The 16,636-nt window shown below is 42.7% G+C and overlaps 1 protein-coding gene across 10 annotated transcripts in view; it reads left to right on the plus strand.

Annotated features, from left to right (window-relative positions):
* Nucleotides 1-16,636, plus strand: part of EML1 (EMAP like 1) — a 752,203-nt gene that overhangs the window by 322,259 nt on the left and 413,308 nt on the right. For 2 of the 10 annotated variants that reach the window (XM_069208310.1, XM_069208312.1), the window contains exon 1: nt 14,374-14,666. The exons of 6 other annotated variants lie outside the window; for them this stretch is intronic. In XM_069208310.1, the coding sequence (XP_069064411.1) occupies nt 14,600-14,666 (67 nt within the window). In that variant the 5' untranslated portion in view covers nt 14,374-14,599. Of the gene's footprint in view, nt 1-13,934; nt 14,667-16,636 lie in introns of those variants that run through there. 2 more of the 10 variants (XM_069208307.1, XM_069208308.1) reach the window with 2 other exon arrangements.

Raw genomic sequence — 16,636 nt, forward strand, 5'->3', positions numbered from 1 at the left:
TTTCTTGACAAAAAATGCTTTTTAAGTCTGTTTTTTTTGTGGTCTTTTTGAGAGGTGGTTTCTCTCCTTAACCATGTTCCTTTTATTCACAGACACTCTTCCCTTCCCCTTGTGATACTCCCTGCATGCTTTACCACCTTGTAATAAGCCCATTGCTCCCACTTTACTCTTTTTTTTTTTTACAAACCTCTCACTCCCTCTCTACTCCCTTTTTTTTTACGAAACCCTCACTTCTCCGCTTTCTTCCTATTTTTTATTTTTTTTACAAACCGCTTACTACTCCTCATTTTTTAGGTTGAGCGTACAAATGTTTTTCGACCTCTTGTAAGTATTCTGTGGGCTTTTAACCATGTCCATCTCACGCCCATCACTTTCACTCGTTTGTTGGCTTGCCTTTCAGAAATCCCTTGATGTCATTGGTAATTGCTTTACGTTTGTCCTGCCTTGAGTCGGTTTTGTTACCACCTTGCAGACTGACCCTGTTACATGGATTATTGCACGATTGTTAATATACTTCAGCGTGGGCAAAATATTTTTTTTGTTTGTCTCTCCCCTTTGTGCTCTATGGCAGCCATGGCACTCACAGTGCGAACAGCATAGAACACTGCAAACTCCATCAGCGGTATTGAAGCGCTGGTCACATTGTTCACACTGTTACCTAATCAGAGTAATTTCTTTTGAGTCTCCCCTTCACGCTCCAGAGCTTTCACAAAACACTTGTAATTGATCAATGTTTTACTTAAAAAACAGAGAAATCCTCAAGGCGGCTCTGATGACACAGCAGGAGAGCCAATACTACAATATTCACTGTACTCGGGAACCTCATCCCATAATGCTTTGCAGGCTATTACTTTTAGAAAACATTTTTGCTCTCAACTCAGCCTGTGGTTATCCTAGGTTAGTGGGGACCCTCAAATAATAACCCCCACCACCATTGAGTGTCAGTTTAAGATGTTTAGTGTTGGAATTTTTGTTTTATAGCTGGGAGTAGTTTGTGTTTTATGGGCCTTGTTTGTTCTATCATTGCAGTAAGCCTGTTATCTCATAAAATGTGTAAGGCACTACTCTCTCTAGGGGCTAACTATATGGTTACATGACCTTGTTTCATACAAATGCTTTTTTAAGTGTGCTGTTCTAAGCATTACAGTCAACATATCAACATAGTACAATATTTGGGGCATGGAAACTCACACCATAATGCTTTCCAAGGCATTACTTTTTCAAAACATTTTTGATCATAACTCAGCCTGTGGTGTTCCGATGACAATGGGACCACCTTCATAATATTCACCATGGCATGCTCTTTCTGTCTACATCATCTCTGGATCCCCGCACTAGGTTAGTGGGAACCCCAAAATAATAACCCCTCCCACCATTCAGAGTCTTTTTAAGTTCTTTCATGCCTGGAGCTTTTGTTTCGTAGTTGGTAGTATTTTTGTTTTAAGGGCCTTTTTTCTTATATCATTGTAATAGGTATGCTAGCCTTTGAAATGTGCAATGCACTAAGCATTCTAGGTGCTAAATACATGGTTTCACTTCATTACTTTCTGCTGTTTTCTTTTTCATGTGGTTATGCCCTCCAAGGGCTAATTATATGGTTACATGACTGTGTTTCTTACAAGTGCTATTTTTATTGTGGTGTCCTCTAGGGGCTATTCTGAGCATTACAGTCAACATACTACAATATCCCCAAGCACAAAAACTCACCCCCTAATGCTTTGCAGGGCATTACTTTCACAAAACATTTTTGCTCATAACTCAGCCTGTGGTGGTCCTATGACAATGGGACCATCGTCAAACCGTTCAACACAATTTGCTCTTTTTGTCTACCTCACCTCTAGGTCCCCACACTAGGTTAGTAGGGAACCCAAAATAAGAAACCCTCCCACCATTCAGTGTCTCTTTAAACTTGTTTAATGTTGTAACTTTTGTTTTACAGCTGTGGGTAGTTTGTGTTTTAAAGACTTTGTAATTTCATTGTAGTAGGTCGGCCAGCTCTAAATTAGGTTGAGCATGCAGTTGCTTTTTCACTTGTAAGTGGTCTGGGGAATTTTTAACCATACCCATCACTTTCACTTGTCCGTGGACCTGCCTTTCAAAAATCCATTGATGTCATTGGTAATTGCCTTACGTTTGTCTGCCTTGGTGCGACCGCCTTGCAGACTGACCCTGTTACATGGTGTTAGAAATGAGGTCTCTGGTTGACAGTCACGTTGTACTCTGTCCAAGGAGGGACCCTTCGCTCTAGTCAGGATAAGGGAGATACACAGCTCATATAACCCATGTTCACCCCCTTGGTAGCTTGGCACAAGCAGTCAGGCTATCTCAGAGCAATGTGTAAAATATTTGCACACAACACACACACAGTAACACAGTGAAAACACCACAAAATGGCTCCTCACCAGTTTAGAATAATAGCCAATATTTATCTAAATTAAACAAGAGCAAAATAACAAAAATCCAACATACACAAGCAAAGATATGAATTTTTAGAGTCTTAATCCATAGAAATCAATGGATGTGTTGTTTTAGCACAAAGTACCTGGTATGCATAAAAAATAAAACCACAAGGGCGATGGTGCATCAGAAAAGCAAGCGATGCAAAGATTCCTTACTCGCAAGTGAGGCCGTGCGTCGATTCTTTACTTGCACCGGAGGACAAGCGTCTATTCTTTTATTGCATGGGATGCCGTGCGTCGATTCCGGGTGTGCAGCCTCGGGTCCGTGTGGGGATGCTGAAGACATTGACGTGCAGGATCCATGCATGGAAACTTCTGATGCACTGTGCGAAGAGTTTGCGGTGAGAACAGGCGCTGCATTGAATTTTCAGCCGCAGGACGGGCCATGCATCGACTCTTCTCATGCACACACAGCTGTGCATGGATTTTCCCATGCAGGTTACCAGCTTCCACTTCCAAGGGCCCAAGGACTGGATTTGGAACTACTTAGCAAGTCAGGACTCCCAGCAGAAGAGTCCAGGCACTGGCAGATGAAGTATTTGATGTCCCTGTGACTTCAGAACAGGGGGCAAGTCCAAGCCCTTGGAGGAACTTCACAAGCAGGATTTCAGAAAGCAAAGTCCAAGTCTTCCCTCTTCAGGCAGAAGCAGCAGTAGCAGGCCAGTACAACAAAGCAACAGGCAGAGTGGCAGGTCCTCCTCAAGCATCAATCTCTTCTCCTTGGTAGAGGTTCCTCTTGATCCAGAAGTCCACTACTTATAATCATTTCTCCCTTTGAAGTATGCAAACTTCAAAGGAAAGTCTCTGTTGTTCACAAGATCCTGTCTTGCCCAGACCTCGCCCCGGACACAGTCCAGGGGGTTTGAGTCTGCATTGTTTGAGGACAGGCACAGCCCTTTCAGGTATAAGTGTCAGCTCCTCCCTCCCCACTCTAGCCCAGGAGACGCATCAGACCCATCAGGATATGCAGGACACTCCTTGGCCCCCTTTGTGTCACTGTCTAGAGGGAATTCACAAACAGCTCAACTGTCAGTCTGATCCAGACATGGATTCCACAGGCAGGCAGAGGAACAGAATGGTTAAGCTAGAAAATTCCCACTTTCTAAAAGTGGCATTTCCAAACAGACAATCTAAAAACCAACTCTGCCAAAAGATGTATTTTTAAATCAAGAGTTCAAAGACCCTAAACTCCACATCTCTATCTGCTCCCAATGGGAAACTGCACTTAAAATATATTTAAAGGCCGTCCCCATGTTAACCTATGGGAGGGATAGGCCTTGCAATATTGAAAACCTAATTTGGCAGTATTACACTATCAGGACATGTAAAACACACCAATACATGTCCTACCTTTTAAATACACTGCACCCTGCACATGGGGCTGGCTAGGGCCTACCTTAGTGGTGACTTACATGTAGTAAAAGGGAAGGTTTGGGCCTGGCAAGGGCTACACTTGCCAGGTCAAACTAGCAGTACAAGACTGCACACACAGACACTGCAGTGGCATGTCTGAGACATGTTTACAGGACTAGTCATGTGGGTGCCACAATCAGTGCTGCAGGCCCACTAGTAGCATTTGATTTACTGGCCCTGAGCACCTCTTTTCTATTGTCTCTCCCCTTCAAGCTCCATGGCACTCACGGTGTGAACAGCGCAGAGCACTGTGAACTCCATTGGCAGAATTGAAGCACTGGTCACATTTTTCACACTGTTACCTAATCAGAGTAATTTCTTTAGGGTTTCCCCTTCACGCTCCATAGCTTTCACAAAAACACTTCTAATTGATAAATGCTTTATGTAAAAAACACGGAAATCTTCAAAGCGGCTCTCATGACATAGCAGAAGAGCTGATACTACAATATTCACTTCACTCAGGAAACTCGCCCCATAATGCTTTGCAGGTCATTTCATTTAGAAAACATTTTTGCTCATTACTCAGCCTGTGGAAGTCCTAGGACAATTGGACCACCATCAAAACATTCCCGACAATGTGCTCTTTCTATTTACATCATCGCTGAGTCCCAACACTGGGCTAGTGGGGAAACAAATAATAATATATATATATATATATATATATATATTTATATTTATATTTATATAGATTTATATATCTATCTGCGAGTAATTTGTGTTTGATGGGTCTTGTTTTTAATATCAGTGCAGTAGGCCTGTTAGTTTAGAAAATGTGTAAGTACAATGCTCTATAGGGGCTAAATATATGATTACACTGCATTACTTTCTGACATTTTATTTTTATGTGGTTGTTCTCTTGGGGTTAACTATATGGTTACATGGCCACGTTTCATACAAATGTTTCTTTTATTGTGGCGTTCTCCAGGGGCTGTTTTAATCATTGAAGTCAACATATCAACATAGCACAATATTCGCAGAATGGAAACTCGCCCCATAATGCTTTGCAGGGCATCACTTTTACACAACATTTTTGCTCATAACTCAGCCTGTGGTGGTCCTAGGACAATGGGGCCACCTTCAAAACATTCACCATGGTGTGCTATTTCTGTCTACATCATCTCTGGGTCCCCACACTAGGTTAGTGGGGACCTCGAAATAATAACCCCTCCCACCATTCAGTCAGTGTTTTCATGGTTGTATCTTTTATTTTACAGCTGGTAATAGTTTGTGTTTTAAAGGTCTTGTTTGTATTTTTGTATTGTTGTAGGGCTACTACCTCTAAAAATGTGTCATGCACTATGTTCTCTAGGGGCTAAATATATGGTTACAGTGCATATCTGAGAGACACTAAAGATGTTCTGAATTTGTTCAAATCTATTAATGCTACTGAGGAGGTTCAAGCACTTATAAGCCTTGATGTGAAAGCCTTATATGCTAACATACCCCAGGACGTAACACTACAGGTAGTGGAAATGCCCTCATGAACATGCCTTGGACTTCATCCACTCCTGTTCTTTTTGGGATGCCGTGTGCTAATATAGCCTTGGCAAAAGACGTTTTTTCAATTTGAGCAACAGCTGTATCACCAAATACTCTGTACATCGATGGGGAGAACTTTTGCTCCCAGACTGGCCTGTCTATATATGTATGATTTTGAATAACGGTATATATTACAGAGTACTAATCCTTTCTCCAACAACATTTGATTGTGGCATCGGTATATCGACGACATTTTGATCGCTTGGCAAGGTCAGACACAACATGTTGACTCATTCACCACGTGGATTAACGAGCTTGACATTTCTTGAAATTTACCTCTACTGTCTCCATTAATCAAATTTCCTTTTTAGACTGAATGATTATTATCCATCAGGGTAAGCTCGAGACCAGCATATATCAGAAGACCACAGATCGCAACAGTCTATTGCTATACAAGAGTAACCACCCGAAAGCACTACAGGATAATTTATCGTATGGGCAGTTCTTACGACTCCGCCGCAATTGGAATAATGTCTTATCTTTTGATGCACAAGCCAATGATCTCTCAACTAAATTGCACGAAAGACATTATCCTCATCATGTAATCCATACAGCACGGAAACGAGCTCAGAACAACCATAGAGAGGCACTATTGACAACAGAACCAAAGGCGACTGATACTCGTCTAACATGTGTTAAACGTACACTCCACTTTCTAATACTCTAAAAAAATTAGTTATCAAGAGATGATCTATTCTCAGTTGTGGCAGGTATCCATTCCTAAACCTCTGTTTGCCTTTAAGAGAACAACCAATATAAAGGATCTGGTAGTCCACACTCGCCCCACCATGACCCACACCACATCTCAACAGACCACACTTTGGAACTCCGCTCCCATATCAGGACATTTTTCATGTGGAATTTGTAATGTTTGTCCCCTTACTAAACAAACTGACATTTTAGATCTTGAGCTAATAGGCACATGGCGCCTTCTGAAACACACTAATTGTAATACTCGCAATTGTATTTACATGATCACCTGTCCTTGTGACCTTAGGTATATAGGAATGACCACAAGACTGGTCAAGATTAGGATTAATGAGCACTGCAGTAACATCAGAAGTGGTAACTCTACTACAAAATTGAGCATTCACTACCTTGACGCCAAACACACCATTGAGGATATGTGGTGGGTGTTCTTGGACTCTTCCAAACATTTACCAAAAGGACCTAAGTTCTTGTTGGAAAGGGAACAACCTTGGGTGTTTAAATTGGGCACTCACATCCACGGACTGAATGATGATATTCCATGGATGAGCTTCCATACTAATACTTGAGTGGAATAATGTAAATGAGTCCCATTTACTGGGCACGGATTGACACCACACACGTTGTCAGCATTTTTCTGGTGTTAGTTATGTATGATGAGCTTCAACTCTTTTTGAAATAACCCTCCTCTTAGATCCCAAAATCTGATCTTGCTTTCAATAATTGGGTTATCCTTCTTGGACATGTAACGCTATTTTATTTAGATTTCAGAAGATATTTTGAGAGTCTTTTTTTTTATATGGGACTTTTCATATTTACATGCATAACATTGTCCCCCTACACTCACATTGATCACACTGTGGCTTGATTTCAGCCAAAGCCCAGGTTTTGTGTAAAGGGAATTTCCTTTTGTGGTCTACCTCTGTGTTGCCCAACATGTAAACGGACCCTCCCGATTCCAAGAGAGTCCTATTTTTATTTTTAGTCTGATGGGTAGTTTTCGACCTTTGTTTGGATTTGTCCATCTACTATGTCCCTGAACTGGTGACGTGAGCTTTCCCCGACTGCCCAATCAGTGACTGTTGACGCTGATTGGTGCACTAGCTGTAGTCTGTCCTACTCTACCCGACAGACGTGTATTTTCCGCATTATTCAGGAACGCGTCATGGGGGCGTGTCTTCGAGCAGGGCCTGACGTGACATAATGTAAGTACAACCGTTCTGTCTGGGTATCTTACATTTATTTTTGGTATGACAAGATTTTGTGTTACTTTCATTGTGTACTGAACACTTTGACCTGAGCTACCAGTAGAGCGCGTACTGTTTATCAAGTTTTAGGTCCTGCCCAGGTTCTTATCATGTTACTTTCCCTCCACATGTGGATCGGCGAAATAAGTATACAAATATGATGACTCACTCAGAGTGTCTGGTGCCTATTTGTTGTTCGTCATCACCGAACACGATATTTACTGTAATATACACTACGTGCATAGATCTTAGACCAACTACAGAGGTAGGGTACCGCTCTTCCTGACCTGATACTTCTTGTATCGAGTATACAAATGGGTTTACAAGTAAGTTACTAATTGATACGAATAATAGTGGCCAGTTGCTCACATACCATACATGGATCAGCAAAATAAGTATACAAATATGACGACTTGCTCAGAGCGCCTGGTGCCTATTTGTTGTTCGGCATCACCAAACATGATATTTACTGTAATATACACTACGTGTATAGATCTTAGACCAATTACAGAGGTAGGGGACCGCTCTTCATGTCCTGATATTTCTTGTATTGAGTATACAAATGGGTTTACAAGTAGGTTACTAATTGATACGAATAATAGTGGCCAGTTGCTCACATACCATTTTTTCATATTTTACGTGGACATTCCTTACAGGTATTGACGAATGGAGGATTATGTATCCCAGAACACATCATTCTAACAATACAGAACAAATATACAGCATATATATTACCTTTAGGTGTACATTAAACACTGTCTTCTTGACCCTTCGTCTGATTCAGGGTGCAACATGTGCATAACCATTTAACCACTTTTTATACAAACCTATGTTTCTTCTGCATTTGTACAGATATCATACCAGGCCTATGGTACGCTCGTTCCTATGAAGCCTTATCCTTAACTCAGGGAGGGTAAGCAGTGTTGCTTGAGCTGTTTGTACCTTATCTTCACTAAGCATGGAAACACTTTGACCACTGAGTGCCACGTCACCATCAAGATTATTTGTCTTTTTTTGATCCTGAATTGAAGTTGTTATTTCTAATGTGTCCTTTTTCTCCACAGGCTTTTTTTCCATATTACACATTTCATTCAAAATCTTACAATAAGTGAGTGACTTTTTGTTTTTGTACATACATTTTTAGACACAATGAAGTCTCTTTAAATAGCCTAGGATAAGTGTTTCTTTTGTTATTTAGTCTTGATGAAGCCCACTAGATCTGTATGGACTCTAGGCGCGAAACATGTTGACCTGTTGTGACGGTTGTAGATAATCTCTTCTTCCCTCACCTTGTTTTGCTGGTAGAGTGGTTGAGAATTATCTCTGTTTCACTCCCTTATATCCTTTTTTAACCTTGATCAAGACCCTTCGTTGATCAATAAATTGTGTTTTTTTGGAGGGTTCTTGAGCCAATTTTATCAATTTCTTCTCTCTCCTATCCCTTTCTCTGTGTAGGATTGAATTCACTCCTACTCTCTTCAAACCACGGCACGGATCTCTAGTTAAGATCTCCAGCAGAGTGCCCCCTTGTGGTGGACTCGTCAGACATTGCAGCGCCGGTCTGATGAGGAGCAAGCCCTATGATGGAGCATGACATCCATCGGGTGTGTGAGGGCATTTGCTTCTAGATATAGAAATATCTAGTGGAGTTTAACACACATTTTATCTGGAACAGTGTACTCATATGTATTGTATTACAGTGCAGTACGTTCTGACAGTTTATGTTTCATGTGGTTATGTTCTCTAGGGGTTGATTATATAGTTATATGACCATTTGTCTTACAAATGCTATTTCTATTGTGGTGTTCTCTAGGGACTATTCTGAGCATTATAGACTAATGCAAAATGTTTCTTTCTAATAAAGGTTTTTATTGGGTTTACATGATTCTTGTAAATGTTTTATTAATTTATCCTTATTGCAGTTATGATCATGATTCAATCCAACCTAACATCCTTATTACACTATGACTGCTTGAACACTTGATATGTTTGGGAGACCCTTCTAGTTTATTTCTCTTGTTACTCCTCCATGTCTGTCCTGTGTCTTTTTTTTTAGGAATTGTGTTAGCCAGCCAGCAACTCTGATGGTGGGCTGGTGAAAGTGGTCTTCTATTGGAATTAGCATGGGAGACTTAAATTAGGATGCCAAATTGCAACATTTTCATTTTTGGCTGCAGATAGAGGAAGAAGGAAAATGGAAGTGTTTTAGTTTTATGCAGGGCCACTGGAATAATGTGGCAGGAAAACACAAAATTATGAGGCAGGGTTGATTAATTTATGTGGCGAGAAAAGTTCAGTTATGAATTTACAATGCAAATAGCTCTAACTCAATTAAATGGAAGACCTGTTGCATTGCAAATGCTTGTTTTACAAACGCATTACATTACTTTTTAAATCCCCTTCCCATCTCCCTCTTTACTCTTCTTTCTGTAACCCTCACTGCCACCTCTGATTTACTCCCTTTTTTACCAAACCCTTATTCCCCTCCCACTTCACTCCCTTTTTATACCCCATACTGCACCTCCTTATTTACTCAATTTTTATAAACCCCTACTCCCTCTCCCACTTTACTCCTTTTTAATAATCCCCCTACAGTCCTCTAGCTTTGCTCCCTTTTTACAAACACCTTATTCCCCTTATTTACTCCTGTTTTTTGCAAGCCCCTTCCTACCCTGCATGATTTGCTCCCTTTTTTCCAAATACCCTACTGCCCCCACGTTACTCCCTTTATCTGCAGATTCTCTTCTACCACATCTGATTTAGTCTCTTCCTTATACCACTTACTGTCCTATCCACTTTACTCCCTTTTCTCAAACCCCTTATTCCTGTCCCACTTTACTACCATTTTTTACAAAAACCTTCCTACGCCTCCTACTTTACTCCTGGTTTTTTTACAAACCCCTTAATCCTCCTCCCACTTTACTGCCCTTTTTTCCTACAAACTCCTATCTCCCTTTCCCATCCACGTCAGTCCTGTTCTGTATAGGGAACCTGTTTTCCCTTTTTACCTCCTTATCATGATATCCCTTAAAACAAACATTTACCTTTTCCACAAAAACAGTATATTTTCGAGGAGAAAATGTTTCGTCATTGCAGAGAGAACACCCCAGAGTATGACCAGGCTGTGAGATTGACAGATTCCCATTTCCAGTGAATGGACATCCCTCTATAGCATGGACAAGCTTTGGGAAAGAAAGATTTCACTTTAAAGTGCACAGACTACTCCCATGAATTGTTCCAGAAACAATGTAAAACCAGCCAGTTCTGCTAAGACGTGTCTCTACCATTAGCTAGCATTCAGAAACTCTTTGGGGGGGTTTAGCACTATATAAATTGGAATCAACTTCAATGAACAGGCTGCGGGGAAGGCAGGGCATCGATTAGACAGCCAGGCATCACTCCAGAGCCCGAACTGGCTGTGGAGGGAAAGGAAGGTTCCCCTTTGCAGTGCAGAGAAATCACACCAGCACATGAACAGGCTGCGAGAAAGAGTCAATTCTGATCATTCAATGGGCATTCTTATGCTCTTTTGCTGAAATTCTCCTTGGTGCTTCCTGCCAGAAAGAACTCATCTAGTATTCAGAACCTAAAGGGAGCAAAGTCCCCTTCTGCCTCTCACTGCAGCCACCATCAATCCAATCGGTAGGAATCTGTGGGCCAGAAATGAAAAGAGGTAAGGAGAGAAAACTGACACACTGGACCTCACCCTGTGACTCATCATGCTGCTGGGCAGTGACATCTGCAGGTCAGGGTGGATATGTAAAAAAAAAGATATATTTCACTTTAAGCATAACATCTAACTTAACAGTGGGTATTATGGGCCATATGTACGAACACATTTTCCCATAGACATAGAATGGGTAAAACCCTTTGGTACATCTGACCCTATATACCTTAAGTGTAACTCCATGTAACCTACGCTCTATATTCTTAAAGTAAAACTAATATCTCTGAAATTGAAGCATAACAAGATTTAGTGCACTAGAATAGTAAAATATCCTCCTGATCTATTGATAAGGTAACTACCTTCATCTGTTAGAATGTGCACTCCCTGAAAGTGCTAGTTAGTTCCCATTTATTCTGTGTAGGTTGCTTCAAGGTAATTAGCAATTGCCAATGTCCTGTGGTTCCCAGGACCAGAAGCATATATGTCCTAATTGAAAAACACATATTGTGCCTTGCACACAATCATGCATATCATAAGTAAGGAAAGATCTTTGTGTGATAATTCTTCCCATTCCATCACAAGAAGGAAACTGCAAGTACATCGGAAATAATATTTTAGTTTGAGTCAAAAATGAAAGTTCAAAGCTTGTTTTTCTCTGTGAACATTTCTCTGAAATATAAATAGTCCTCTAATGGTCTCCTGTGGCAAAAGTTCTCTAACTGGGGGACACCTATGCAATCTCAAGATCCTGGCTGTGGCAACACTGTAGCAAGATTGACTAACATGTGTAAATATGTGATACAAGTGGAAAGTTACAGCTAATGACCCAAGATGGATGCTGGTATCTCCAGATAACGAGAGTTCAAAAGCTCCTGGGACCTGTGATCATGTCAGGCAATGGGGCTTAGTGTGTTTTCCTCAGGTGCAAAGTCTTTCGCCAGGCATGACTGACACTCAAAAGTCAGTGCCAGTCTTTCTTTCCTCAAAATGATTGGGTGAGTGGGTTTGGAATATACCATCCCACTCCTGTCGAGTTCTAATCAGTCTCCCAGTCATCCTGACATCTTAGATGTACCCTGCTGCGAAACCGACCCTGTCTAGAACATGCATAGACTATGGAAAAGGTGGGACTCCTCTCACCACTCCAGCATTGTACACTGATGCATGATTTCAAAGTAGGAACTTAGGGGCATACCTAAGAACCCCTAGCACCACCAGAACGTCAGTTTTAGTGATGCGCCAGTGGCGCTATGCACTGCACCGTATTTACAAGGTGGCGTTAAGCCAATTTTTGTGGCTTAACGCCACTTTGTAAGTACAGCCCCTTCTAACGCAGTACTTTGCGTGGAAGGGGCGTGCAATGGGTTTTGCTGTGGGCGTGCCCCCATTGTATTTTGATACTGCCTAGATTTATGCGTTTTTGTAAACCTGAGGCAGCGCAAAAATCTAACGCCACCCCAGGAGTGGCGTTAGCATGACACAACGAGAAGAAATGCTTTCATTTCTCCTTTTTTGCTCTTTCTGTGTGTGCTGCATTCTGCAGCACACACAGAAAGAGCAATTTGCCATTTAAGATTGTTTTTGTGCAGGAAGGTTTTCCTTCCTGCACAAAAACAATCTCCCCCCTAACGCAGCCATCCTTGCACAATGGTGCAAGGGTTTCTGCGTAAGCACACGGCAGCAAATTCAGCGCCGGCGCAGGGGGCAACACCGGGGTGCACCATATTCTATTTAATACGGCACCTCCCTGCGTTGTAAAAATGACAGTGTGCGACGCTGCCAAATTTGGCGCACTGACCTGCACTGCCATTTTCCCTTAAATCTGGCCCAAAGTCTCTTTAGAAAGCGGATCTCATTGGCCCCAGATTTAGGATGCTATGTCAACAGCAAAAAATGTGAGGATACTCAATTACCACATATTTCTACGATTAAGGTAAATCTAGATTGAAGCCTTAATGCCGCAGCATTACTGCACACCTTCGAAAATCTAATGGATTACCACCAGAAAAAGCCTGCCTCTAACTGTTGAAATGTCATATGTATGTACCTTTTTCCTTACTATTAGACCATGGTAAATATCTAAATGTACCACATCGAAAGAGTCCTTATGAAATGCTCTAAATTCTTCCTCAATCACGTTTGGGCTACAAAAACAAAATTTAAATAGGTAAGTAAAATAATAAATTTAACAGTTGCAAACACAGGTGGGAAATGTGCTTTAACATTCTAGCAACAACAAACAATCTAGAGGTAATACCAAGAAGTAACATTATTACCACGTGTTGGCTTTAGAATTTGGTACTGAAACGTAAACGAGACTCCGTAATTTCTAGTATGGGTATTTCTTTAGTGCAGACCTGGCCGGAACGGCTACATTGTGCTTTAAAAAGAGGTAGGTTATGTGGGAAAAGCACAAGTGATTGCAGAATGTGCCCGAGGACATTTTACCCACGGGGGTACACATTAAAGAGTTTCATATATTTCCAGATGGGAATTAAAGGGGCAGTGGCCAGATAGCTGTGTGTTCTGTAGGGTGGTAGATCTAACTCAGTTCAAGGCTTAATTAGTGTCCGTGCTCAACACCAGCTCTCATGTTTTTTCTGACCAGGACTTATTTTTCATCATTAGACTTTGTCCCAGAACAAGACAAAGGCATAGAAGGATGAAAGCAAGAAGAACCGAACTATAGGAAAGCACAGCCAAAGGGAATTCAGACATTAATAAAAAAAAGATCCTGCACGAGTGAGCTAGAGGGACAGGGTGTGTAGGATGGAGATGCGATAAAAAGATTGCTACTTCATGGTGGGTAAAGTCTTCAGCAGAAAGTGGGGTTCACATTCCTATTGGTCGGTGTACCCAAGGCTTGGTCAGCCCTTCCAGGACCGCGAAGACATCCCTTTTGGGAACAGCGGTCCAGACTTTCTGCTCGCACTCGCCTGCCCTGCCCTTGGTACTAGTGGGAGGGGTTTAAAAGTCCAAGTCAGCTTCCAACATTCCCGGCTAACTCGCCGCGCTGGAACTGAGGGAATCTCATATCGAGAGCGGTGGTGGTGAGATCCCCGGACTCGGGGCACACAGATCACTCGGAAGGAGAGATCTGGCGAGATTGGGGAGCGTGCGCTTCTCGGATTTCTCTGTCCTCTCCGTTTCCAAGAGAGGGTGCATTTGTAGGAGTGTACAACCTCTGGGGTGCAGGCAGCGGCTTTGTACGCGCCCAGGAGAACGGCGCGTGCACTCGTGGGAGCTGTGCACACCGGGGGCAACGCAAGGTGCGGCGGGGAGCTGCACACACCGAGGAGAGCGGAGCGTGTCTCGTGGGAGCCGCACACGCTGAGAGGCTGCCGGCGGTGGGGGGAGGCGGCCGGGGAAAGCCGTCCCTTCTCCGCGCACACCCCCGCCCATGCTAGCAGCCGGGGCTCTGGCCGGCGACCACACCGAGCCCTGCCCGCTCCCCTCACACAGGCTCGGCGGCGGAGGAGCGCCGGGCGGGATGACGAGGTCACGGTGACGAGCAGCGCTGACCACAGCCGGTGCGGAGGCAGCAGCAGCACACCGAGGAAGGCAGCATGGAGGACGGATACTCGAGCTACAACAGCCTCTACGACACCACCTCCCTTCTCCAGTTCTGCAACGGTAACCGGCCTGCCCGCTGCATGCATTTCAGTCTGTGCACCCATTTCTGCCTAAATAATGGTTGGCATCATCCTCCTCCGCCATGGGGCGGAAGGTGGGAGGACCAGTAGACCAGACATTCTCTTTTTAAAAAAAAAATGTAATTTCATATTGGTTTTTTTTTTAATGAATCTGAAAAATGAATCCTCTGTTTTCATTTTACATTAGCGTTGATCCTTCCTGATCATTTTTTATATAAACTGCTATTATTGTAATATAAAATGGCCATCTTCCTGGTTCTGGACATTTGGTGGAAGAACTTCCCTATTCAAATATTCTTCAGATCTGAAGCGCCTTTTGTTGGCTGACTGCAGACAATGTGCAAAGATGGTACCATGCAAAGTCCCACAGACGACTTCTAATGGCATAAAGCGATTCTTCATGGTGGGCTGCTTTCACACAGTTTCGGCTCTGCCTTAATCCTCTCCTCCCCCACTGAAGGGCCAGCTGCTAACACGGGCGTGTTGGGGGAAACATCGGGGGTGTCCAGGCCAAGGTTCGCTGACTGGGCCCCGTGCCACTGACCACGGGCAAAAGTTCATGCGAGGGAACGCCCGCTGAGTGACGTGCCTGCTAGGTCCAAGTGCGAGTTAATGATGTCTGTCTGGGGTGCACCGGTACACGTTAAATTCCGATTTAGGGGTGTATTGTTCCCAAAGAGGGGCAGCTGGGACCTGCATGCTTGGGATCTCCCACAGATTCGCAGCTTGGGTAATGAAGTTCCCGAATGCGGGAGTGGTGGAAAGTAGACACTGGCCTGAGAAACCCTCTAGTTAAAGCTATATTGAGTTTAAGTTCTTTGTAAGCGGCACAGAATGAAACCCTGTGTTAAACATGAAACGCAAACTCTTGTTTTGAAGGTTTAGGCGCTCTCTGCCTGGAAGCCTTGGGTAAATTGGGCACCATACTTATAATCCCAGGGATATTCAGCTTGGTTATGGGTCCACACTGTAATTGTGGGGTTGCTTTACAAAATGCCTAAGAACCTCTGTTGTGCAATGTACAGTATGTCAACTCTTCTATCTATTTCTTTGAATTCTGGGCCATGTAGTCCTGCGTTTATAGGGGGAGAAGCAAAACTGCACGCACCAGTGTGCACCAAATAAAATCCGGAAAGGGCAAGTTACTTTTTTTCATGACAAGCAGCCTCTTGCTTTCTCTTTACAATTGAACCCATCCACATCTGGACCATTGCTTTCAGGCAGGTGTATCTTGAGAAAGAACAAGCAACGTTTGATATACATTGCATTATTGCACATGACCCGATGTTTGTATCTATTTCAGTAAGATTCGAATTATTGTTGACATTTTTATTGAGCTTTGGTCAGATGCCAATTTCAGCTTGAATTGCCCAATCATTATTTATGGGGAACATTAACCTGCAATTATATGAATTACTGCCATGAAGCAGCAGTGTAAACGTGGAAAGACAGACTTCTTTCCAGAGAGTTCCTGTTGCTCTCTGTAAGTATGAATAATTCTTACAATCCTGTTCTTGCAGTCCTATATTTACATGATAATAAAAAAAAATTCTGTGTACCGGAATTAAAAGATAAATAAACAGAACTGTATGAACTTTTCAACCCTAAAATGGAACCACTTGATGTCCCCGCCAACAAGGAGAGAACCTGAGGGTCAGGGAGCTATGGGCTGCCTTTGTCAGATGTGTTGGCTTTATGCATGGTGTGCTGCCATCAGCTGATGAACATTTTAACGTTACTGACAGTGTTTTTTTTTTTTTGTTCCTTTGCTACATCGTCACTTTTATGCACTGTTAAGCCTCAGCTGTGAGTTGTGCCTTCCTCCTAGAAATATTTTTCCCTGACCAGTGTCAAAGGGCCCTCAGTAGCCAGAACCCGGGAGTCCTGTTCTTACTCCTGTCTATTGTGAAATGCTGACCTGGGAGGAGTAAATGGTGGAGAATGTGTTGC

Source organism: Pleurodeles waltl, chromosome 9 (assembly GCF_031143425.1).
Source record: "Pleurodeles waltl isolate 20211129_DDA chromosome 9, aPleWal1.hap1.20221129, whole genome shotgun sequence".
Taxonomy (NCBI): Eukaryota; Metazoa; Chordata; class Amphibia; order Caudata; family Salamandridae; genus Pleurodeles; species Pleurodeles waltl.